Consider the following 24,019-nt stretch of genomic DNA (forward strand, 5'->3'; position numbering starts at 1 on the left):
ATGCAGCCGATAGTGCCATCTAAAGCAATGAAATTCAAATCGAATTTCGCTGCTTCAACTTCCTTGGGGTCCTCTTGAGTCCAATCGCGTAAAGCGAATAATTCCTTTTGACGGTATTCAGCGCTATCATCGAAACGGAATTTTGCATCCAAAGCGAAGACTATTTGAAAAAAAAGTTTTTTTTTTTATTAATTTCAAACACACTCACAAAGATGTCTTGAAGATTGAAAATCTTTTAAAAGCGAAATAACTAAAAGAAAAACATAAAAAAGTAATAACTATGGTTATCTAAAAAAAATTGAGCCTTCTTTCCAAATCAGATCTTAAGCCAGAAATCATCTGACAGATCGCCTGTTCAAATTTAGGATATATGTAAAAATGTATGAATTTCTAGAATCAGACAAGAAGAGTTGGATCATGACTCTCCGGAATCGCATCTTAAAATTTTACTTTGCAATAACATAAACGAATTAATCTCACTCGACCTTTTTTTTTTCTAAAACGAATTTTTATGCACTAATGTTTATTGAAAGACAAGAGACAAGTGCAATATACTGGAAGGTAGGAGTGCTGAGAAATACACAGTCTGTGGAGAAAGCATGACATGTCGAAGAGTCGAGTCTGTAGTAAATCTGTGCACAGATTGATGAAAACCTTATGTTCTATTTTTAGCGGGATTGGAAAAGCAATGAGTTGCTGCTACTAGGGCGTTTGACAAACTTACGAGCAGATGTATTGTGCAACGATCTGAATTTGCGTCATAAGACACTTCCACTGTGACAGAGTGCATGCATCTTTACAGTTGTTGCAAAAATGCAGAAATTTCCTTAGTATACACACTAGATCTCGAATGGCATCTCGGATGTTTTACAAACTTCCCTAGGCGTCCAGTCAAAAACTCTAGAGATTTTATGGCAACCAGCATTACAACAACATTATTGCTATTGGCTATTGAATACGAAAATTGCAAAAGTCTGGCCGGGGAATCACGTAGTCGAAAGTTAGCTTTCGCTCTCTTATTCAGCTTTTGGCAAAAAACTAAATTCTTTATGAGATGTTATCTGCCTGATTTCGTATAAACATATTCTTATTTTTTATTCAATTTTAAGGGCTCAATACATTTTAGACGACTAATGTAAAATGAAATCGAAAGAGGTAAAGAAAAAGAAAAAGGAAAAATATTCTTTTAAAGCGTAAAAGAAAATATTGATAAAAATAAATAAAAACATCTTCCACATCATTGTAGCATTACTTACAGGCTTTTTAAGTTAATGATTTGTTTGGTGGATAGATTTAGGGTACAGACATAATAGCACATTAAATGGATTGAGAACAGTAATGATAACAAAGAAATGTATTACATTAGGGTAAACATAAATTCAAAAGGGAATTAAATTCAAAACTGATTAATAACTTACATCCGTCCATGGCATCTTCAGCATAAGGATTAATCTCTATAAGTAAAGCGTCTTTTTGCACAAACAATTTATACATATTTTCCAATAATTGAATGGTTTTCTCTTCGTGGGCAGCTCCAACGCCAATGGCTTGTGCCACCTTCTTCGCTAGTTCTTTGGTTAGACCTTGTTTAATATCAATTGGTTCATAAATAATTGCTTCGGGATTTTCAGCAGCCACTTCTTCAATATTTACACCACCCTGCGAGGAAGCAATAATAACCGGTCCCTAGGAGAAAATTTTATAATAAAAATATTTTTTTTTTGGATTGCAAGAATAACAAAAAATAAAAGCTATATATAAATAAAAAAAGAAAAGAATAAAAACCTACATTAAAAGCTCTCTCCATCATAACGGCGACGTAGAATTCGCGACGTGGGAATTTACGTTCCGCTACCATGACTTTTTTGCATATACGTCCAGCTGGACCGGTTTGTTTAGTCACCAGCAATTGATTAACCATTTTACCGGCAAGTTTTTCAGCTTCTTCCGGTCTGAAACAAAAAAAAAATGAAGGTCACCAGTAAGATTTACTCAGCTTATAAGCCTAAATAAGGCCTCTCGTCCTGCGTACAATGTCTAAAACAACCACCAACATAATCCTAGTGCATTAAAGAGCTGTCTTAAGGAGGAGTATGGGCAAAAGAAAAATATAATAATTATTGTTGGCCATTGTTAGTAGTTTTAATAATTTAATATAATTATAAAAATAAAAATATAAAATAAACAAGTAAAAACACTGTAGTTGTCAAAACAAAACTTTATGCAGAAAGTGATCTGTTACATCTTCAGTAGCGTTTCTCTTATGAATAAAAGATATCGCCTGCGTACAAAATTGCATTAGAATATCTCAAAAATTGCTGCGCACAGATTGAATATAAGATAACAAGAAGGACAGTCTGACAGACAAACTTACATCGATGTGGAGTGTCAATCTTTAAGAGAGTAAGAATAATGTAATTCTGAATCAATCGGACTTCTGGGTGTTGCATACATTCACCCAAACTTAATGTACCCTTATACCATAAGTGATGTAGGGTATAAATAGAGTAGCGGTGACTATGATATTTGCTGCATTAAATAAATTGGGTTCAAATATAATTTCAAGAGAAGCTTCTCTAACACTGAATGCGTACTTGGGAAAAACAAAGAGGAAAAGTTAATTTTCTTTCCGCTTTGCTACGTAAATTTGCCACTTAACATATCCGTAAGCAAAGAATTAATTTTCTATGCAGACTAAACTATACTTACGTGTGAACAATGCGTACACCACCTTTCAAGCCATTTTTGAAATGACCCACACCACGACCACCGGCCAAAACTTGAGCCTTTAGCACAAGATTGTTGGTTTTGAGGCCAGTAGCAATATCTTTAGCTTCACTACCTGACGTAGCTACACCGAATCTGAAATATAATAAAAATTTTAGTTAATTATAATCAATGAAATAATTCAATTAGTTAATTGTATTCATGTGATCGTTTCTGTCGACACTTATTGATGATAAAGGCTTGGCTGTTTACGACTTCGTTGACTCGTTTATAAAAAACGAAAAAAAAAAAAAAAAAATGAGTAAAAGAAATGTAAAAATATTTCATTTACAAAGGATTGTTGTATATACGTCTATTTTTTTTACAATGATTTGTTTAAAATACAATTACTTTAAAGAAAAAAAAGAAGAAAAACTGATAAAGCACAGCTGAGTGTTTTTTTTAAACCTTTCGGTTTCTTCTTCTCGTTTTTGCTTTTTAATTTTTGGCAATTGCCATAGAAAAGCTTTTTATACAATTAAATAGGGCGATGGTATAGAAACTTACATTTTCAATGTCATCGCCAAGTAATAGCGAAAAGATATCTAGCCTCCCATGCGGTACGTTTTATAGATAACACAATTTGCGGACTTGGCTACTTACTTACTCGTTGCCTCATTCGTATGAATTCTAAATTCTTTTATTAACTGATCGCCTATTAGTTAAGCAAACAATTTTTAAGCGGATTTGGAAATCATTCGCATTCCAGTCGTACATATGTTAAAAATTTTAGTTAGAAAGGATTAGAGATTTTTTGCCAAATTTCCCACTGTACAAATGCTTTGTTCGTCTTTGCATATCTAAAGTAAGTCTGCTTCAGCTAGAAGCTACGTTAATTAACGCCGCTTATTGGTAAGTAAGTGTTTACTCTTCTTTTACTTACTTTGGCGTGGGAATGCCAGCATCATTCAGAAGTTTATAGGAAACATGCTCTTGTACATTTAGTTTTCGATTTTGCTGATTAGTGGCTGCACCTAATGCAGATCCCAGCACCTAAATGAGAAAGAGAAACCAATTAAATAATGCCTAAGCACTTATTACACCTCATATCATCAAGTTTATATCGACCTTAGCGACCATGCAAGCATTTCATGCCCATTTTTTAAGTAAATAAATTATTGAATGAATCAGAGAGATCAGACTAGGTGTGCCCTAATGTCCATTCTTGTCTCAAAAAGCTGATTTTGCTTTTTTCCTTATTTTTTATTTTTGCTTACTATTACCGTTTAGCTGAAGCGGTGGTGGTAGAGCTCATCTCGGAGCGATAGGAATTGCTTTAGATGTTTGCTTTTCCTTACTCTAATTAAAATTTGTTAGTCTTTGCATCACATAGGAAATTCTATGTGGACGAGAAGGACGAGAAGGTGTTTTTAGTCTCATTTGAATTAAGAAGAATTAAGATCATATTAATAAAGAAAATTTGACTTGAAATGTAAGGGCGTTAGTATTTACCATAAGCCTAAGAGCAATATTCAAAAAATTGTCACATATTCTATTTCAAATTTTTGTTACGTCATAAATTTTTATTTAAATTTTTTCTCGTTGCTGCTTTGCATACTCGATCGACCTCCAAGCAAAAACCGTCACTATTTCTTTTCTTTTGTTTCACTCACTAAAAATTATGTAAAACTGCTCTTGTTTCCATTATTTTTTTTTTTTTTTTACCTTTTTGCCAATTTTCTGATTGACAATTTCAGCTAATGCACCGGTGCGTGTGAATATTGAAGCCATTATTTCTTTTTGTCTTCTTTATCTAAATGTAAAAAAAATTGTACAAAATAAAGTCGTTTGAAAAGAAATTTATTTTTTTTATAGTTTAAGTAATTTTCTGTAAATTTATAAAATAAAGACTTTTCTTATTTATCCGCACCCAAACAGCACTGTCTTCCGATAAGAACTGATGATAGCCAGAGTTGCCAACAGTTTGTGCAAAGATTACTGCAAAGGATGGATAATCTTACAGGTGGTCGGTGTGTCGGGATTATGCGATGAGCTCTCTCAGAGCGATTTCAAATTTTCGTGATTTAAAATGCAATCTTCACTATCAGTCGAAATTAAATGTCACCGTCCTTCAAATGTTTCTAAGCCATTAATCTTAATAATCATTATCAGTTTACTTAAAAGTCTTTTTTTAGACTTAAAGTGACTTGTAAAATAAATGGGAAATAAATCTTTAGTTACGTCTTGGAGTCAATTCGCTATAGAAAGGAATAAGAAGAGAAGCTAAGCGAACACCATTTTTTTTTAGCATAGAAGGTAAAGCGGAAAACGAAGCAAAGTAAAGGTAGTTAAAATACTGTATAAAATTAACTTACAAATTACTTGGTTCTTTTTGTTTTCGTTTTCAGAATAGAAAAGGTCCGCTAATAATGCCAACAAAAAGAATCGTATATTCAATCGGTAAAGTGAAGGTAAATATATTATTAAATATTAATATTTATATATTACTTATTTATTCCTTCTATTTTAGATAAAAGAAAATTAAGTCCAGCTCTCCGCTCATCGCCTCATATAGATGAAGACTCGCTGTATGCCAAAGGTAAGTTTGCATTTATCCTTTCTTATTATTATGTATAATTTATTCATTTGCTTTTATTTCATTTTAGATCGAAAAAATAAAAAAACACCTGCATTATCGCTTCAGCGGAATCTTCCGTAGATAAATAAACAGAAAATAATAGAGCTTGCGACAAAAATAGTAGAGCTTGCGACAAAAGTAATAGAGCTTGTGACAAAAATAGTCGACCAAACTTGTGAGTATTTTTTAAGTTATGTTTATGTTTATGGTGGTATATGCCCCACAGGAGATGCCAGCCATTTAAAAAAATTGGCAACGCGCCTATCACGGTACCTCAAAGTGGTGCGGAAAACCGTTTCATTTATTTATTTCAAAATTACCGGAAATACACAGTCCGCTACTTGATTATCTAACTGAATGCGATTGACTTTTAGATGTTTCACGTATTGGCAATGTTTGTTGGATTGTTTAATTCGCCTTCTCTATCAACAATTTCAACACTTTTATCTTTTGCACACAATAATATATAAATTGCTTAGATAATTTAACCGGTTTAATTATAAGGTAAGTATGAGAAAGTTAAGTTCATCGGATTGGATGGACAAAGCCACATAGTGTTTCAGAACTTATCATAATAGTAATTTTACGCATTCTAAGGTACGCCGCCTTTGTGGAGAAATGATAAGATGTAGTTCTCGGTATTTGCTTAAGGAAGGTTTAGGACTGAAAATTAAACCCCAACAATTTTGTTACCTCAGTTTCTGAACGATAATAAAACTTGTCCCTATGAGTTACCTCGTGCAAATATATTATAGGCAAACTAAATGATTTTTGCATTAGGCAAAGTGATGTAGGGTGTCTACTTACTTACTTAAATTTAAAAAAAAAAAAAATGCAATTACCATAATGGATTGATTTTACATATTCGCTTGTTATTGTTACAATACATTCTCAAATTACAAATTACGTATAAAAATAAAATAACAGACATCTCAATCACACAGAACTTACACAAAAACACAATTTAACAACAATATTTTGCTTAACTTACACTTAAAATAGAACAACTTATTTCTAAACAGCCAAACTATATAAAAAATAACACTAAAAACTAGTCGATTATGTTTTTAGTGTAATTTTATATTTCACAGAGTAATTATTCTCAGCAGCCAAAGAGTATTTACAAAATAACACGAAAAATAAATAAGAAAGAGTAAGTTTTTAGTGTTATTTTGCATCTCGCACAATATTTATTCTTTGGCCAAAGAGAATTTACAAAATCCCATTAAAAACAACAAGCAGAATAAGTTTTTAATGTGATTTTGTATTTTACCAATTATTTACAGCAATGCTTAAATAAATTTATGACAAAACTTTTAAACCATAAAAATCAACCGCGGCATTGATTTGTTCAAAGTAAAGGAATTCAATAAATTTTACTTAAGCATTACAAGTATAATTACAACAACTTTCAGGAAAACTTGACAAAGAGCCCAAAGTAAATTATTAAGCAGTGGAGGTATAAAGTCTAAATATACGCCAGATAATAATTTACTTCGTTCGCAAACAAAAAAAAGAAAAACAGACATAAACATTGCAATGTTTTTGTACAAATAAACTTTCTAAAAATTTTCCCTTACATTTTCTTTTTTTTTTTTGTATAATACAAAAGAAACAAAAATCTGAAGAATTTTCTTTTTTAGTGTTAAAAAAAAATTCTTGAGAATTTCTTTACAGTAGCAAAAAAAAATTAAGAGAAAATTTTTCAATTTCTTTAAATTTAAATATAATTATCCTAAAAAAGCCAATTTTCTCACAATATTTCGAACAAAAAAAATTTTTGAATACGCTTAAAACATAAAAAATTTAACATGTAATGAATACTGAAGACCTTGACAACATTTAACATATAACAAACAACAAATAGAAGGTTTTAAAATTTAAAAAAACATTTCGATGCAAATATAAAAATGAAAACTTTTACAACGTTAGAATATTAGATTTCTTGTTACGTTTCGATTTAGTTAATATTCTAGTTGAGATTCGATTAATTTCAGAACACGTTGGCGTCCAATTTTATTCCAAAAGACATACGATTGACAAGCGCCGGTAACGATACGAGGTCCGCTAAAGAGTATTTGTATGAGAAGAATATTATATGAGAAAAGAACGTTACATACTAATGTATCTATTAAGTGACAATCAAAACATGGTCTATCATTAAACACCCTGCACAAACTTATATAACTACTTTTCACAATAAGCCCTTATACGGGAAGTGGTCTCTAAAATTTGCGGCCTGAATGGAATCATAGACAGACAAGCTACAGATTGAGAATCTTTTTCTGAATCGACTAATGTGATGTGTCTGCACACAGATTTAATATAGCCTTATATCATAAAGGATATAGGGTACAAATAGGATAATTGCATGCACTTTAGGACAAATTTTTGAGTAACGAACTTTGTTAAATATACCCATGTGACAAACTGACACGGAAGGACTGATTTATCTTCATGACTGTTGGAATTGAAAGGGAAGTTCATCTACTGTCTTGGATAAAGAAACATTCCAACAATTGAGAACTTTTCCCATATCAAGTTGTCAGGATTACTTCTGTCCCTAATGGAGGCTATTCGAAATTCTGTTTCTTTCCGTAGCTAAAATAATTTTTTGTAGCACTCAACTTCACATAAGAGCGTCATCATTACTCACTTTTGATAGCAATCGAACAATGTAAGGTTTTTATCGTTTACCAAGCATTTCCATATATCAATAACCATTAGTTGGCGAGCTCTACCCAAACGTTTTATGTAATCATTCAAACGCATTAAAGTCATTTTCACTTCATTGTTGTGGGCATAATTGGCTAATGGTGCGATCGTAGTTAAAATTGGTTTGATTTTCTTCTTTAACATAATTACAACTAATTCTCTCAAATCATGTTCAATTTGTATTAGATTACGTCCTTGCATTATGTCCACGGAACCGATATTGATTATAATTGATTTATCGGTGAAATTATTTAACCGATTTAATCGTTTAATGGCACCGGACACGGTTTGACCAGAGACGCAAAGTCCTGATTGTAAAACTTTTTGATCTGTTTAAAGTAAAAAGATAAGGTTTTCAAAAAAATAAAAAAAGAAATTAAAACAAAAAAAACAAAAGTAAGACTTACTTCGTTTAAATTTACAACCTAACTCCATTCGCGCCATGTAAAGAAAGAAATCATCACCTAACAATAAGAAATCCAACAGATGAGCCTCATAGTCGGAATCAGTAAACATGGAATCAGTTGTTTGACAACTTTTCGCAGCGTTAGGCGAAGAATGATGGGAATATGGAGGTATTAGGGAGGTCAAAATATTATAGTTATTACTTGTGCTTAGGGAAGAACGGGACCTTGGTATTAAGTTGGAATTTTCCAAGGGTATTGTCTCAATAGCACAAACATTCTGTTTACTATTGCTTGAGACATCATTCGTTAAAGTTTTCTGTAAATTTCTATTGATCGTTGCAGCTAATCCCGTAGTCGCTGCAATGGTTGCATGTTGAGCCGGGTGTAGTTTGATGGTGGCTTGGTTTTCCAACTTTCGTTGTTTTCCGAACCGATTGCAACTAAAATTTAAAAAAATAATAAATAACTGAAATCTAGGGAAGCAATTTTTAAGCTAAGCTGACTTACAGGTAATTACAGTTATCTTCGTAATAGAAATTGTGTTCGCTGATGTTCGCTGCTTCTTGTTGTAATGACACGTTTATAGGCCGTCTAAATTTATCCGCGTCCGGATATATTTGAATCTCAGGTTGCTGGTGTTGTTCAGGCCTCTCTTTTACTATGCTGGATGACTTATAACGGTAAAACTGCTGATGTGGTGCTTGGTAATAATTTCGTTGATTCTGATTATTACTATGAGGCGTTGTATAGACTCCTGTCCTTTGAGAAATTTTTTGATTTAGTACCAAGTCTAGTAAATGCCTCGTAGTGTCTGTTGGCATAATATTGAAAATTCTGGTGCCATTTTCGTTACAAAAAACCATTACATGTGTTATAGAAAGCAGGAAATCGGTGATATTCTCTTCAACGGGAAATCTTAAGCCGGTTAATTTTTGGTAATCACCTAATGTATAAGAAGAAGAATACGATGCAAGTATTCGAGAATGTTCTATTTGATTTTCTCTTATCCTTTTCAACTACTTACCGCGGATCTCATCAATTGTGGCACCATTTTGCGCCCGAGCTAATAGAATGCCACGTATTTCATAATCAATTTCAGGATATTCTTCCTTTACATCCAAGAAATCCAAGGAACTAATTGTCATGATTCTCGTTCTTTACCTGACCTCCAAACAAACTCCTTCTTCAACCGTAGACTAATGCGATATCGCCTGTCTTTTGTATGACTGTGTTTGACTTGATTTTTATTCTGAAATTCAAACGAATCTCTCCTACTGCCAACGGTGAAAACACGTGGTTAATTAAAGATGACTTAAGTGCCGCTACATAAAATTCCTTCAAAACGTTGTTGCGATGGCGGCACTCGCATTGTTGCCCTTGCTATGTTGAGCTTGAATGAAATAAAATTTACGCGCTTGCAAAGAAAGCTAACACAAATATATTGGTCCTCTCTTTTTCTCCTATGGATGGACGTAGTATTTGTACATGAATTAAATTCTCACCAATTGAAATTTTTTTCTATGAAAATCCGTTTTGATATCACTCTTTTTTATGCTGAGTTGTAAAATACTGCAGTAAACCAAAATTTACATAGAAAGTTGTAAAAATTCCCTCCTTGATAAGTCGTTATTAAAGTAAAAGTTAAGTTCTGTAGTTAAAGTTTAATTGTAACAAATTTCAGGGAGTAAAGAAGTACTTCGATTTTATTATAACTCTAATTACGTTCCTCCATTAAATTGTATATTTTAAGGCCATCTGTTAAATTTTCATTCATAAAAATTTCTTTATTAAATTTTATTTTTTCTAAACATTGTAGATCTTTTTTTTTGATTCCACATTCTAGCGTGAACATAAGTCGCAAACATTTGAAACAAACGTATTGCATTCATTAGTAGACTTTGATTTTATTTAAAGGAAAGAAGTTTTGACAGAGATATCGCTAAATCGATGTTACTACGCATTTTTCGTCGACAATTTGCGCAACTATTCTCAAAATTGAATCTATCAAAATGGTTAACAACGAATAACCATATTGCAATTATATATTTTGCTATCCCTGCGATTACGACAAGAAAAAAGAAATACGACTCTTTGACTGCAAAATGTAAATAAGAGATAGCAAGTTTGTTATTAAAACTAAATTCATTAAACCGTTAGCATTCAGTTTCCTTTATTATTAGCTCTTTTCGTCAATCAGGTTTTCTGTATTCTGTTTCTTTGTCTTGCACATTACTAAATGGTATTTCTGTTAAATTGGTGTAAGGTATCTGTTAAAGGTTTACAGTTGTTTGTGATTTTAACAATAATAATGCCAGCAAGACCTAAAATGATGCCAAGTAATCAAAGAAATCTTCTCTCAGAGCACGCAAAATTTTATAATAACAGTGCCAACAAAACTTGGATGGTGCCAAGTATTCAACGAAATCTTCTCTTCATTCATTCATTTAGTCATTATTTTCACTTCAAAGCAAAAAGTTGAGAATTTGCTGTAAGCAGGAGAAGGTTTGTGTTTTTATTTATTTTTTTAAATACCTGAATAGAAAACAGTTAATAAAAGTGTTTGAAATAATTACAAGTGATCGTAATTTAATAAAAAGTTGATAAAGCTGAAACAAAAAAAATATTAATTTTGCAATTGGTTTTAAAATAATTGTCGCTGTTTCATGATTCGGAATGGATATGAACAGTTGAAGCGCGATAGACGCGTTATTATTGTTTTCGTTTGTGCTAAAACAGGCATTTGTGCTTAGAAAATACGCCATTTATTTAATTGTTTCATGTGTGATTTGTGGTTTAAGCGGTTTAATGCTTCAGTGGTAAAAAGAAAAAATTGATATAATTAATAATCAAAGCAGCAAATCTATTTAATTGTAAATATGAGTGAAACACCAATTCCAGCTGTAGTAACTGTTATGAGCCACGACGAGGAATCGGAAGAAGTACGCACGTTATTACTGCGACATCAAGAGCGCATTATACTCGACTTAGGTAATACGGACTTGTTAACGGTTTTGGTAAAAAATTCCGTCTTATCGCAATCAGAAGAAGATTTACTATTGAAACCTTATACGGCTATAGCGCCACCGCCATCACCAGTTTTACCACAAACCACTAGTGCTCCTTCTAGCGTGAGTGTTATAAAGCGTAAGCTTTGTGCCGTTATCAGTAATGCAAGCAACAGTTCCAACTCTAGTTCTAACAACAACTTAGGAACAAATCATGTCACTAATAGTGGAAGTGGTAGTGGTAGTGCTGGAAATAATTCCCCAAGTGTTAGTGTTATCGACGATCCCGTTCAAAACGATAATTGCTCCCTAGCAACAACTTCTGAGAATAATGCAGGCGTTAATCCACTTTCTTCAACGGGCGATACAAATAGTGATCACTACAGCACCAAAGAGGAGTTGCGATCCTTAATGCTAAACGATGCTGAGATATTACGTTTACAGTGTTCCAATTTAATTGAGATCATTGCCAAAAGTGGCTTTGAAAAATTTAAACAATTTTGTTATGCCATCGAGAACGAATGTCCCCAATTAATTGAGGATTTAATTAACGATCGTCTCAAGTGCGGTAAGTTTGCAAACGACTTGTATACAACTTTCATATCATTAATAAAATTCAAAGTAAGCTTGTCGTCTGTATATCATAGCTCGCGCGTTAGCTGCGAGGACATTATTAATATATAATGATAGGCGTTAAAATTTTTGCTTTGTACTCGAGTCTACTAAACTAAGCAGATTAATTTGTTGTTTTCCTTGTGCGAATATATGTTTTTACTTAATTTTTTATTTATTTTTTGTTAGGCTGATTGAAAAGTTTGTGGAAACAGCAATGAAGAAGTAAGCTTTCATTTCTCGAAATGATTGTTCAATCATTTACTCCAACTTGTAGGAATTTTTCATACTTTTTTCCAGATAGTGAGTTAAAGAGATGCAGATCTCATGAAAAAGCTCTAGCAAGCTTGTAGTTATTAATTGCGAAACATTGCTTGGATGAAAAGTTTTTTTTTTTTTTTTTCGAGTTAACATGATTTGCTTATCACTTTTCTTCGGTTTATATTAAATTTACGAACGAAAAGGATAAGTCCTTGGGCTAATTGGTCTTTTGAAGTTTGAAAAATATACTCAAATAATATTTTTGCTCAATTTAATGTACTCCAGGTGTTTCGAAAGCCACGGATCGAATTCTTAGTAGTACCAAAAGTTTTTTCAAATCTCTTTTACTATTTTGAAAAAGTTTGAAGAGAGAACCTAAAGATTTTTATTCTATCAAAATTTAATAAGACCCATACACTTCTCAGAATCTCAAAACGGCGGTACTAAGCAGCCTTAAAAAAAAGAAATGAAGCGAGCAAACGGTGTCCAAATTTGTGTGTTTCCTTATATTTCCTAAGTAAGTCGGGAAAAAATTAATCGCTTAGTTGCCGAAACTGCCATCCGGTGGATCGACATAAACCTTCGCACTTGTGTTCATATAAAGAACAAATTTTCGAAATATCATAATTCTTACAGTTTTGATGACTGTCAATCTGTGAACTTTTCAACTGGCGTCTTATGATGTTCAGCTATGCTGTTCATGTTTTGATCAATTAAAAAAATTTTTTTTTCTTTTTTTTTTTAATTTTATTCCAACAACTTAATTGATCGGGTCAAGTAATAGAGGAAACACGTATCAATATAAAAATGAATGAATGAACATTCTTGTGATAATACGTTTAACTTGTGTAATAGAAAGGAGGACAGAAACTATGAGAAGAACTAAAAAAGAAGAAATTGTTGCACTACAGTGTCGACAAAAAGTCTTCTTTAGTATATAAGAAAATAAAGAATCAATTCAGTCTATTTCTTCTCATTTCCTTAAATACTATCGAAATAAATATAAAAAAATCGCCAAGAAGTTCACCTGAAATATTTCATTCACACCCACAAATATCTCTCGCTATCATGCAAGTCTAACGGGAATTGTGAAAATAAAATAATTCACTGTAGCGAAGCATGACCCGCCAATCATGCAGCAGTTATTCATTTCAATGCTTTTCAATGTAAGGCAATGTATGAGAAGTGGTCGAAAAAGCGGTCCGAACCGAACGATTTGCTTGGGCCGAAACACGTCACTGTACCAAAATTTCATCAAAATATCTCCAAAAATTTGCGAAGTGAACTTAAGCAAACAAAGCAGATATACGGACATATAAGCTGCTGTAGGTCTGAATCGATCGCTATAATAAAAAGAGGATTTATCTCAACTCCTCCGCACATACATCCACAAGTGATTTAGGGTGTAAAAATTCTAAACAATGTAGGATATATGAGAAGGAGTGTTAGGGCCTCTAATGCATGTGATATTAAAAACTATATCGCTAATATCTTAATTGTTTAATGGGTTAATTATGAGGGCTTACTAGACTATGACTATGCTGGTAACATTGCAAGGAAATTGCGATAAACTTTACGATTTAATCTCAAAATAAGTAAATGATATAAGGCTCCTATGGAAAGACTTTCATGTCTTGAATGTTCTTTCCAGTGTTTCTTTATGGTTGCTACCATCATATTTTAGAAAGACGAACAGTGGAAGGAGGATGAAAAAATGAATTTTAAATTATTTCAAATTAAACTAATTTAAACGAACTAAAATTAAATTAATTAATAAAATTAATTAATTAGATTAAATTATTTATAATATTTATAAATTTATAAAATATTTATAAACTATAATTAATTTAAATTAATTAATTTAATTTTTTTTAATTAATTAAATTAAAAAATAATCATCTGTCGAGAGGCTTTTTCCTTTCGTAGAAGAAAGCATATCACGTAAAAAGTAAGATAATGGCCAGTTGACAAAAGATTTAAAACAGGTTCGTATCGGATAATGAATTTCCGTCGCTGGACGAGAAATTCATATAAAACAAGTTGGTGAGTTGCTACCCTACAATCGATTAAACTTTCTTATGGAGTGCGTTGCATTTTTTGCTTTATCGCCGTTTCTTTAAGCGTATTTGAGTTGCTGGATGGTGTGCGGTTCACGCATAAGTATCATACATCAACATTTCGCGAAAGTCTAAAACTGAACTGATCGTTGATTCTTAAAGCATTCTTTTCTTAAATTTTTTAATTACCTATCTACCACATTAAATATTGATTTATATCGTTGCTCTGTTAATAATTTCTATAATGATGATAATAGTTTACAGTTCATAAAAACAGTGTTGTATTTTACAGTTCTCTATATACGCATATCTGCATTAAAACGTGATGTCACATTTAATTTATGAAGCGTTTTTTCCTTTTTTTTAGTAGAAAATTTTGCTAAGCAAATCCTTTAGTTAAGCATTAGATCGTTTCAACAGCTTACATAATCTCGGTTAATTTATAGAGCGGCGTTAAGTTGACTTCGAAGCGTTTATAGTTATCGTAAAAGAAAGCGCCCAACGTTCCAAAGTCGAAAAATTCAAATGTAAACCTCACGTAGAGATAGAGACCGGTTTTAAGGATTTTAAGTCATTGATACAAGTTGTTGTTGTTGTTGTTGTTGTTATTGTTATTGTTTTGTTGACTGCAAAGCATTTAGAACTAGAGCAAAGCGTTCTCAATAGCAAAAAAAAAAAGAACCTGAACTTGATGCCAGCATGATTACTAACTAACAACATTGATAGGTGTGTATACATTCAAGTGAGTGAGTGAGTGAGTGAGTGAGTGAGTGAGCGTATAAGTGCAGACATACTACAATAATAATAGTAAAAGATCGTAAAAGAAACAGGGAAAACAACAACAACAACAACAAATAAATACATACAAGAACAACCGGTCTGAGAAGAGAGTCAGCCAGCAGTCAGCAGGCAGCAGTCAGCGACCAGCTACGACCAGCTACGTTTTTGTAGAAAAACATTAACTATAAACAACAACAACAACAAAAAGTCAGCAACAATAACAATAACAAATGAATAATGTAAAGAAATCAGTGTCAGTCAAGACACACACACTATTTGTTCGTCAATAAAATAAATATCTGTGAGTTTATTGTTATTATTGTTATTATGATTGCTGTTACTGAGTTGGATTTTTTACAGCTCCAGTAGTCTTTGTTTCTTTTCTTTTTCTTCTTCCTTTCCGTTTTATTTTTCTCTTTGCTTTTGCTTCTTATTACTTAAGTTGCCCACACCCAGTTGTTGGTGTTGTCGGTGTTTGCTTATGATTCCATGATTGTCAACCACTTGAATATGTGCCGTCTATTCATCTCTCTATATCTTTTTATCTTCATTTATTCTTCTCGTTTTTTTTTTTTTTTTCTACCTGCTTTTCCCAAACCATAAAGAAGAAGAGCAATGAAATTAGCGAACAAAACTCAGGCTTACACGCATTAACATAAAATTTATGATCGTAAAAAGAAGACAACTGTTATGTGTGGAAAAAAGTAGCTGTAGAGAAGAGCAAGGATAATTCTTTTATCAAAAAAAAAAAAAAAAAAAAAACTTCATCTTCATGGATTTAATCACTTCAAATACCGAGGAGCAAAACAACAACAAAAAAAATACGTTATTCAAACACTTCTGCTCAGAATAATTGTTAAAAATCAAAATTTCAGGAAAATTCGAAAGGTCAAGAAGTTGTTTGCCGATGAGTAATAGTTTTACTCTGACTTTAACACTCACAGAGACGTCACAAGTCACAATGGACTTTCCTCTATGGCTTTTGCGAAACTTAATAAACATGTTTTGTATTCTCGGTATTCTTTCGGATTGGGCGTTTTGGGGGGTAATGCCCGCATCTGGCGTGAAGACTTGATCAGACAGCTTCGCTAGAAGAATTGGCAATTTATCTACTCTTCGAAATATCAAAATTAATACGAAATGAAAATAATTATCACAAAAATACGCAATGTTTTCCTTTACGACTAATTCGATCGTTCCTTAGATTAGGGGAAAAAAGTTGATTTTCTTGGTCGAAAGCTAAGAATGCTAAGAAGACTTGCCTGTAGTTTTCCTTACACTTTACTGACTCTTACAAAAGTGGTTTTCTCATCGTTGCTGCCATTCTGTCGACATGCTCTGCCGGATGGTAGGCTCTATCCTGCAGATATCTTTTGTTCCTTCAATAGTAGCTCGATGAGTAGTATTTCTGCTAGTTTCTGTTATATACCTCTTTATCGATCTATTCATCTATCTCTGCTTCTCCCTGCCTGCTTGTTCGTCATTCTTCCCTTATACATATATCTACTTTCCCTCGCCATCAAGTTTTTCGAACAGATCCGTAAATATTTTTAGCAAAATTGTTTTCCTTGTCTTTTAACAGGCTATCGATTTCTTGGCTTTTATAGGTTTTATGTTCGTGACTACACGGTTCGACCCGACATTGCGTACATTGCAAAAGAGTTCCGCTATTATTTTGAACATAGCTGTAAACATGGCGGTTCAATTAACCTATCTTAGCCATTATCATAACCGTAACAACGTTTCACTTTTTATGTTGTGTTGTTATTGTTATTGTTTTATACATTCGTACCGTTTTTCGCTTTATTCTTTTCGTTTCGTTTCTTTCCTTTTCTTCTTTTATCCGCAAACCTTTTAGCTCCTATCATAATCGCTACAAGTCGCGCAAGTATATTAGATCTACGAAATATTTATGAGCCATATAACTACACATAGGAGAAGCTACAAATATAAACAAACATTTAATGATCATTGCGAAGAGAATGATTGCCGACGTGTCTACGTGTGAATTTATCTCTTCAAAAAGGAAAATCAATTTTTATTCATACCTGACCTATCTGCCCATCTGTCTGAATGGGCCATTCTATTTGCCTGAGAGTTGATTTATCTCTATCAGTCTTCCTTTGGGCAATTGTTTGAACAGGATTAACTGATCAGAACAAGCAACTTCTAGTCCGTCCGTCCTGTTTCTCTGAACAGGGTTAGCAGTGAATGGATTCAACAATATCTATTTCCCCACATTCCTTCCATATTTCTAGTTAGAGCAAGAAAATCTATTTGCCCATATACTTTGCAATTAATTGAATTTTCTTATCTCGTTCTTTCTATAAGAAAAAAGACGACCCTTTTTTATTTTTTGGTCATCACCCGCCAGGATAAATTTAAAATTCAAGCAAATCAGATAAAAACAAGGGTAGATTTATTATTTTATAGTCGTGACTCTTTCCAAATTTTAAAATTTTGGAAGCTTTCTCTCTCTCTTTTCTTTCTGCTTTTTTAACAAAAAATTGCTTTAATTCTTTCTTCTCACTTCTCTCTTCTTTCTTCTTCCTTCTTTGTTCATTCTTCTTTCTTCTCCTTTCTTTCTTTTTCCTTCTTTGTTCTTTCTTCCCAAATGTGTATACACAACGTGATGGCCAGGGGGAAAGAAACTGTAGCTACAACCACAGTTCTATTAAAGTATTGTTTACCGCACTGGGAATTGATTTCAAGTCGCTAAGCAGTAGCGTAATCTAATCTTTTTTAATCTTGAACAGTGCGAATGGATTCAGAACATGAAAAAACGAGAACTTTGTGTTAAAAACTTGAAAAAGGTCTTCATTTACTCATCTTAACCATAATTTTTTTCTTCGTTTAGAATCCCTTTGCTCTTCGCAACTTTGTAGTCAAAACGTGTTCAAAGGTTTGTTTGCCGTAATGTTATTGCTTCGTTTCAACTCGTTTTGTTCTTTCTGTTTTTTGTTTGCTCTTCTTTGCTTACACATCATGATTTGTTTACCTATTGATGTTCTTCGCCAACAATTTTAATTTCCACTGTCAAAGAATAAAGTTATGTAGTTTTGTCATTTCCGCTCAGGGAATTTTGCATTGGCTATAACTTATATAACATATAGGTCTACAGTAGTTGCCTAGTAGGTAAGAATTACTATTGCCAAGGTAATCTTCGCGGTTAAAATCTCAAGGGCGGTCGAGCTTGCTTTGTCAATAACTGTATAACATTTACCAATTGGGCAGACATCCATTAGGCTATGGCAGCCAACTCCCTTGTCCTTTGTTTTTCCTTTCTGCCTTACACGGATGTGGCATATCCCTTGAGTAATTGGTCCATATTAAAAAAAAGAAAACAACAAACGAACTTTCCTTCAACACCTTTAAGAGCTGATTGAGCCGATTTGATCTCATTTGGCTTAGCGTCTTTCAGGCTGTTTGGTGATGACATTCTCTGCTCTGGGATGAACTAGGACTTTAAAGATAAAGGAAGAAAGTTCTTAACGATCTAGATTCTGTTCTCCGTACCAAGGTCAATTATTTTCTAGAATTGTTGGATTGTGTATAGGATTATTGCGTATTTTGAAACATTTTGCATGCGCGTCAAATCCATAGACTAACAATAACAAATTTTTTATTCGCTTGATTCAATGCATGGAGGGCTCAGCAGGTTCTTTAAAGAAATGTACAAGACATTTAAATAATCCACGCAATTGCTTTTAGGTCTTTCAAAGAAAGCCAAAAACATGAAAGAGACGATGCAAAATAAAAGCTTTCGAACGAAATCTGTACAAGCGCAGACCGATTTTCATGCTCAACCTTTTTATGAAGCCTTTTGAATAGATGACAACAAGTTGCTGTGGACACTACAAGCAAAAATTTGATCGAACAAGCTCATATTCAAAAGAGAAGATGATTAGGTTTCTTCTAAGCAATATCTCCTGATCCCCCAATTCTCCCAATTTACACTGAGTAGGTAAAGGTACTAAGTTTTCTCACTCTCTCCACTTTGTGCCTGAATACAGCAAAAGCACTAAGTAAGACTCTTGCCCGTATGTCCTTTTGTTTATCTGAGTACTTAAATGTGATAGTAGTCGTAAGGTGAATTCCATAAGATTTTCGATAAATCGGATGATGGCTGTAGAAGACTTGATATAAGTGGTTCAATCGTTTCTTAATTGCTTTTCTCATTACTTTTCCGAATTATTAGGTTAACTCAACGCTTCATCATTTCTCGTAATTTTTAATAATCATTATCATACATACATGTAGACATACTTTCAACATTCAGTTAAATATTTGCACTCGCACATATATTCTTTCGTTCCTTGTGCTTAGTACGTTGGTATTATTTCGTTACGATTGTTGTTTCGTCAGTTGAGTCCAATTCGCTTAAGGTGATTTTCATCTAAACCTAATAATTTTGCAGCTGCGTTTAAGTTAATTTTTGCTTCCACATGTGCTTTGTAAATTTTTGGTAGCAAAACTTCCCATCTGTTCACTACTTTTGCACAGGTACGCTTCTTGGCTGCAAAGAGTGGGGAAAAAAGTTAAAAAAAAAAAATATGATGAGATCTTATGTCTGATTTCAACATAAATAAATGGCTTCTGTTATCGAACGATACAGACTTTTGTGTCTGTAATAGCTATGGGAGCTTGGCTTCTAACGTTTACAGCATAACTCTTCAAAATTTTTCCTCCCTGGTTCATAAGTTAGTAATGAGTTCTTATCGAATAATTAACGTGGAACAGTATATTCCTACGATATTATTTCCTATAAAGTCGTACTATATGCGTTTGTCCGGTTTCAGATTACACTATAACATTTGTTGTGCGTAGATTTTATCTGCCATCATGCAACCGGATTTTTTTTGCCCATCGGTAACATCTCTTACGCAATTTACGTCATCATCCCTTACGGTTTCATCCTGAATCCTTGTTATTATGAATCATTGAATTATGTTCCGATTTGATTGAAATTTTCATATACCGCATAAAAAAAGGCGGCACAAAAACGGATTTGAGTGCAATTGTTTTTTTGAGGTTATGTTGTATTATTTTCGTTTGGTGTTGCAAAGTTCGCGAATTTTTTTTTTTATTAATTATCAGAATTTTTTGACGCAATTTACAATAAACACAATAGTGAGGGCACCAGCTCCAGTTTGTTGTCATTGCAATCGCTCCATTAAATGAATAGTCGGTGAGAAAGTCTAATGGACTTATATTCTCGTCTTCAAAAATTCCGAGATTAGTGGAAGAAAATTCATCAAAATTTGCCTTATCTTAGCAACTAAGCATCGCCGGCGACAAATTGGACCAGCAGTACTTCGCAACATGCTTCGTAGTGAAGTGTGTGGGATTAAAACCTATGCAAATACTTGGAACTGCCACCGTACTCGGTCTGTTAGATACTTCAGATTCAGATAGGCCTAGTGTTCAAAGAAGAGAAGATTGCTATTTCGAATTTTGAAAAACCCTTTGAAACAAATAAAAGCTCTATGGTGAAGCCCGACCACGTGTAAATATCCTGCACCGCTTCAGTGGTCCGATTCGAACCATTTTCAATAGCCTTCTTCTTTGAGTCAAAATATGTCGGTTTACCAAATTTCATCGAAATATCTCTAAAATTGCAACCTGCACGCAAGAAAACAGGGCAGACAGACGGACAGACAAGCTTACCTCGATAAGCTTAATATTGCACAATAAATGATGAGTTTATATCAAATACTTCTGGATGTCTGCATACATCAGCATAAACATACGCAAAAGAACAGGGCAGATAGACGGACAGACAACCTTAGATTGATTTAAAAAGTGATTCTGGTCGGTTGATCTTGGTCGCACAAGCTTAATACACTCTTAATCAACATGCCGTGTAGAGTAAAACACAGGTTTCATGTGCTTTCAGGATTGGAATTTGGAAGGTCTGGACCGCCATTACTTGCAATGATAAAACTTCTTTGCGGGTATTGAAGACTTTTCAAAGGATTATGTATTTTATGGGGTTTTTAAATCGGGAGACTGCTCGTTCGTTTCAAAATCATTATAGCTATTGCAACTTTTTAAAAATTCGACTTGTATTCCCTAAGACGAACAAATTTTACACTTACAACGAATCGTTAGAGAGAGATTTTTAATTGATTAGAAGATCTCCGATTCCTGGATTTTAGCGGAAATACAAATGTCACTTAGGAAGAAAGCTTCTTACGTTTCTGCTTAGCTGCTTGACTTGACTTAATTGTTATATAAAGTCTGCGAAGTTGGTTGAGTGTTTAGAAATGTCAGCTTTAATCCACTAAATAAGAAAATAAATAAAACAAAGGGTGAAGTGTTTTAAAAACGGAACGAAAAAAGCGAGAGTTGGGTTTACCCTAAGCTACTGCATAAAGCCCTGTGTCGCGTCTCTCTCTTTCTTTCCACTGTTTTATTAAAACTTAACGAGACCACTTACAAAATCAATTAGCGAAAAACGAGTTTTTTTTTTTTTTTTTTTCTTTGAAATAATATTTGTTGCAGTTATTATTATTACCTCGTGTTTAGTTCGGTTACATATTGCAATGAATATAAAGAAAAGGAAAACTTAAGGTATGAGTCATCACCGAAAAGTTGAAAAAACTAAAAAAAAAAGTGGTTAACAAACCAATCCACTCTTTAAGTTTTGCTAACAGAAAGCGGCTGTTGCGTCTAAGTTGCATGCAACAGTTGCTACAACAAGACTCTTGAACGAAACAAATATGAAAAGAAAAAATTGTAAATAAACAAGAGAAGACATATATATACATACGGCTTTAACCGAATTGTTTTAAACCTACAGGGAACCTGTTGGGAAAGTATGCGTTGCATTCGATATCAATATTTTCAACAAGAGGCTTCATTTTAGATGATAAGTGCACAAGTGAGGTTTCGGAGTTTAGATTTTATTAAGATTGTGTTGTGACGGCATTGGATGACCACTTTAAACAAAATTTTAAGGATGGAAATCAGGCGAAAGATTATTGAAGAAAAAAGGAAGAAGGAAGAGAAAGGGGAACAGGAATAAAAATAAGAAGAAGAATGACAAGAGAAAAAATAAGAAGAAGAATATACAGAAGTATAAGAAGAAGAAAGAGAATAATAAGAACAAAAAGAAAAAGGGGCAGAATAAGAATAAAAAGAATGAGAATAAGTAGAAGAAGCAAGCGCGTGGGAAGGAAAAGAAGAAGGCTAAGAACGAGTATAAGAAGAAGGAGAAGAAGAAGAATGAGAAAAAGAGGAATGAGAGCAAAAGGAAGTACGAGCTTGGGAAGAAAAGGAAGTACGAGCTTGGGAAGAAAAGGAAGAAGGGATAAAGGACAAGCAAGTGGAGAAAAAAATAAATACCAACAATGATAGAAAATAAAAATGAGAATAAAGAAAAGAAGTAAGTGAAAGGAAAGGCGAGCAACGCTAATGACAGAAAAAGAAAAGAGAAAAGGAAAGATTAAGAAAAGGAAGAAGAAACAAAACAAGAACAAGAAGAGATAGAATAGGTACGAAAATAAAGGAGTTCAAGAATGGAGAGGAAAGGGGAGAAAGTAACAGCAGAAACGAGAAAGAGAAAGACAAGGAGAAAGAGCAGTAGAAAATTTAGATTGAAAAGCTTAAGAAAAAGCATAAGAGAGAAAATATTGCAACAGAAAGGAGAAGCAGAAGGGAAAGAATACGAAGAAGAAACAAACAAAAACACGGCAAGAAAAATATAAAGAAAAAGACGGAAGAGATCAAAAAAATTGTAAGAAGAAGAAGAAGTATAATAACGAGTAAAATAGCATATGTATGAAAAATCCGAGCGATTGCCTTACGCTCTGTGTTGACATATCTGTTCAGTGTCACGCAAAGGAAATATTTGGTACTCCACCACATAGAAGAAGAAAGTTTTAGGTGAACAATGGCCCACACTGCGACAGCTATATGAACTTGGAGAAGAATTATTTGCTGGTAGCATGATAGCAGTATTTTTAAATATGAAATCTTTTCTGAAACTCTTCAGCTAACGGGCCGTAAGTGTGCGTAACAAATTTCCTCCTTTCACATAATTTAGGTAATATAATGTAAAATATTGTCAAAGATGACGGACACGACAACATAAAGACTTTTAATAAGGGTTGAATTCAATTTATTTATGCTAATCGTTAGTTAAACTTATTCGAGCTATGGTTATGTCGCCTGTGAAGCACTTTTAATTAGAATTACGAAAAGGCGTAGATGATGAACTTTTTTATAAGCAAAAAACATTCAAAAAAAATATGTTATTTCTGACTGTTGCTTACGATATTAAAAAATTAATACACCATTCGCTGACGTAAATATTACACACAACGCTTGCTTCGTTTGCTTGATCGCCAAGTGTGTAGTGAAGCATTAACTTGTTAAACGATGAAGTTTTGATTACAAATGTCTGGATTTTCTTTTCGGACTTTGTACTATAAACACAAAAGAGTGCATACGCCAATCAGTACATCGAAGTTGATGATGTTTGCCCCTCAATGTGGAAGAGTTTAGAGATTTTTCTTGCTCTCGTTCTTTTTACTGTATGAATATATTCTAAGCCCATAAGGAAATTGTATTCCATGTTATTGTATTTTTATTATCTTTTAATTTCGATTTTTTTACATATCATTAATTTTTACGAGTTGCTCCATTAAATAAAAAAGGGGAGGTGTGCGAGAGGCGAATAACTTGTAAACATGTAAACAGAAATTCATAGAAAAGGGCGTGATAATGAACTGCTCCGACTTATTTCTATTAGTCGCTTTTTTTTTTATTTCCTAATTACATCTAAAGAAAACTTTTTACAACGACGGTAGGCTTGTATCACTTTGCCAGATATAT

At 33.1% G+C, this 24,019-nt stretch overlaps 3 protein-coding genes and 1 long non-coding RNA gene across 7 annotated transcripts in view; 2 read left to right on the plus strand and 2 right to left on the minus strand.

Annotated features, from left to right (window-relative positions):
• LOC119639475 (succinate--CoA ligase [ADP-forming] subunit beta, mitochondrial) overlaps positions 1-4,570 on the minus strand; it is a 5,239-nt gene extending 669 nt beyond the window's left edge. Inside the window, exons 1-7 of the mRNA XM_038036877.1 lie at positions 4,432-4,570; positions 3,650-3,759; positions 2,710-2,862; positions 1,790-1,952; positions 1,419-1,686; positions 1,257-1,259; positions 3-160 (exon numbers count right to left, since the gene is read on the minus strand). Coding sequence (XP_037892805.1) covers positions 3-160; positions 1,257-1,259; positions 1,419-1,686; positions 1,790-1,952; positions 2,710-2,862; positions 3,650-3,759; positions 4,432-4,497 — 921 coding nt within the window. The 5' untranslated portion in view covers positions 4,498-4,570. The remainder of the gene's footprint in view (positions 1-2; positions 161-1,256; positions 1,260-1,418; positions 1,687-1,789; positions 1,953-2,709; positions 2,863-3,649; positions 3,760-4,431) is intronic.
• Positions 4,571-4,858: 288 nt separating this feature from the next.
• Positions 4,859-5,426, plus strand: LOC119639093. The gene is made up of 4 exons (XR_005247528.1): positions 4,859-5,050; positions 5,115-5,177; positions 5,237-5,305; positions 5,373-5,426. It is a non-coding gene; the product is annotated as an uncharacterized LOC119639093 (long non-coding RNA).
• Positions 5,427-7,091: 1,665 nt separating this feature from the next.
• LOC119639351 (maternal effect protein oskar) lies at positions 7,092-9,996 on the minus strand. Its single transcript, XM_038036658.1, has 5 exons — positions 9,491-9,996; positions 8,974-9,409; positions 8,467-8,906; positions 8,001-8,388; positions 7,092-7,411 (listed from the first exon to the last, which is right to left on the minus strand). The coding sequence occupies exons 1-5, from the start codon at positions 9,609-9,611 to the stop codon at positions 7,309-7,311; spliced, it is 1,488 nt and encodes a 495-aa protein (XP_037892586.1). The 5' UTR covers positions 9,612-9,996; the 3' UTR covers positions 7,092-7,308.
• Positions 9,997-11,031: 1,035 nt separating this feature from the next.
• LOC119639650 (tight junction protein ZO-2) overlaps positions 11,032-24,019 on the plus strand; it is a 188,971-nt gene continuing 175,983 nt past the window's right edge. For 2 of the 4 annotated variants that reach the window (XM_038037191.1, XM_038037190.1), the window contains exon 1: positions 11,047-12,039. In XM_038037191.1, coding sequence (XP_037893119.1) covers positions 11,343-12,039 — 697 coding nt within the window. In that variant the 5' untranslated portion in view covers positions 11,047-11,342. Of the gene's footprint in view, positions 12,040-24,019 lie in introns of all 4 variants that reach the window. The other 2 variants (XM_038037179.1, XM_038037178.1) reach the window with 2 other exon arrangements.

The sequence above is a fragment of the Glossina fuscipes genome, unplaced genomic scaffold (assembly GCF_014805625.2).
Source record: "Glossina fuscipes isolate IAEA_lab_2018 unplaced genomic scaffold, Yale_Gfus_2 112, whole genome shotgun sequence".
Classification (NCBI taxonomy): Eukaryota; Metazoa; Arthropoda; class Insecta; order Diptera; family Glossinidae; genus Glossina; species Glossina fuscipes.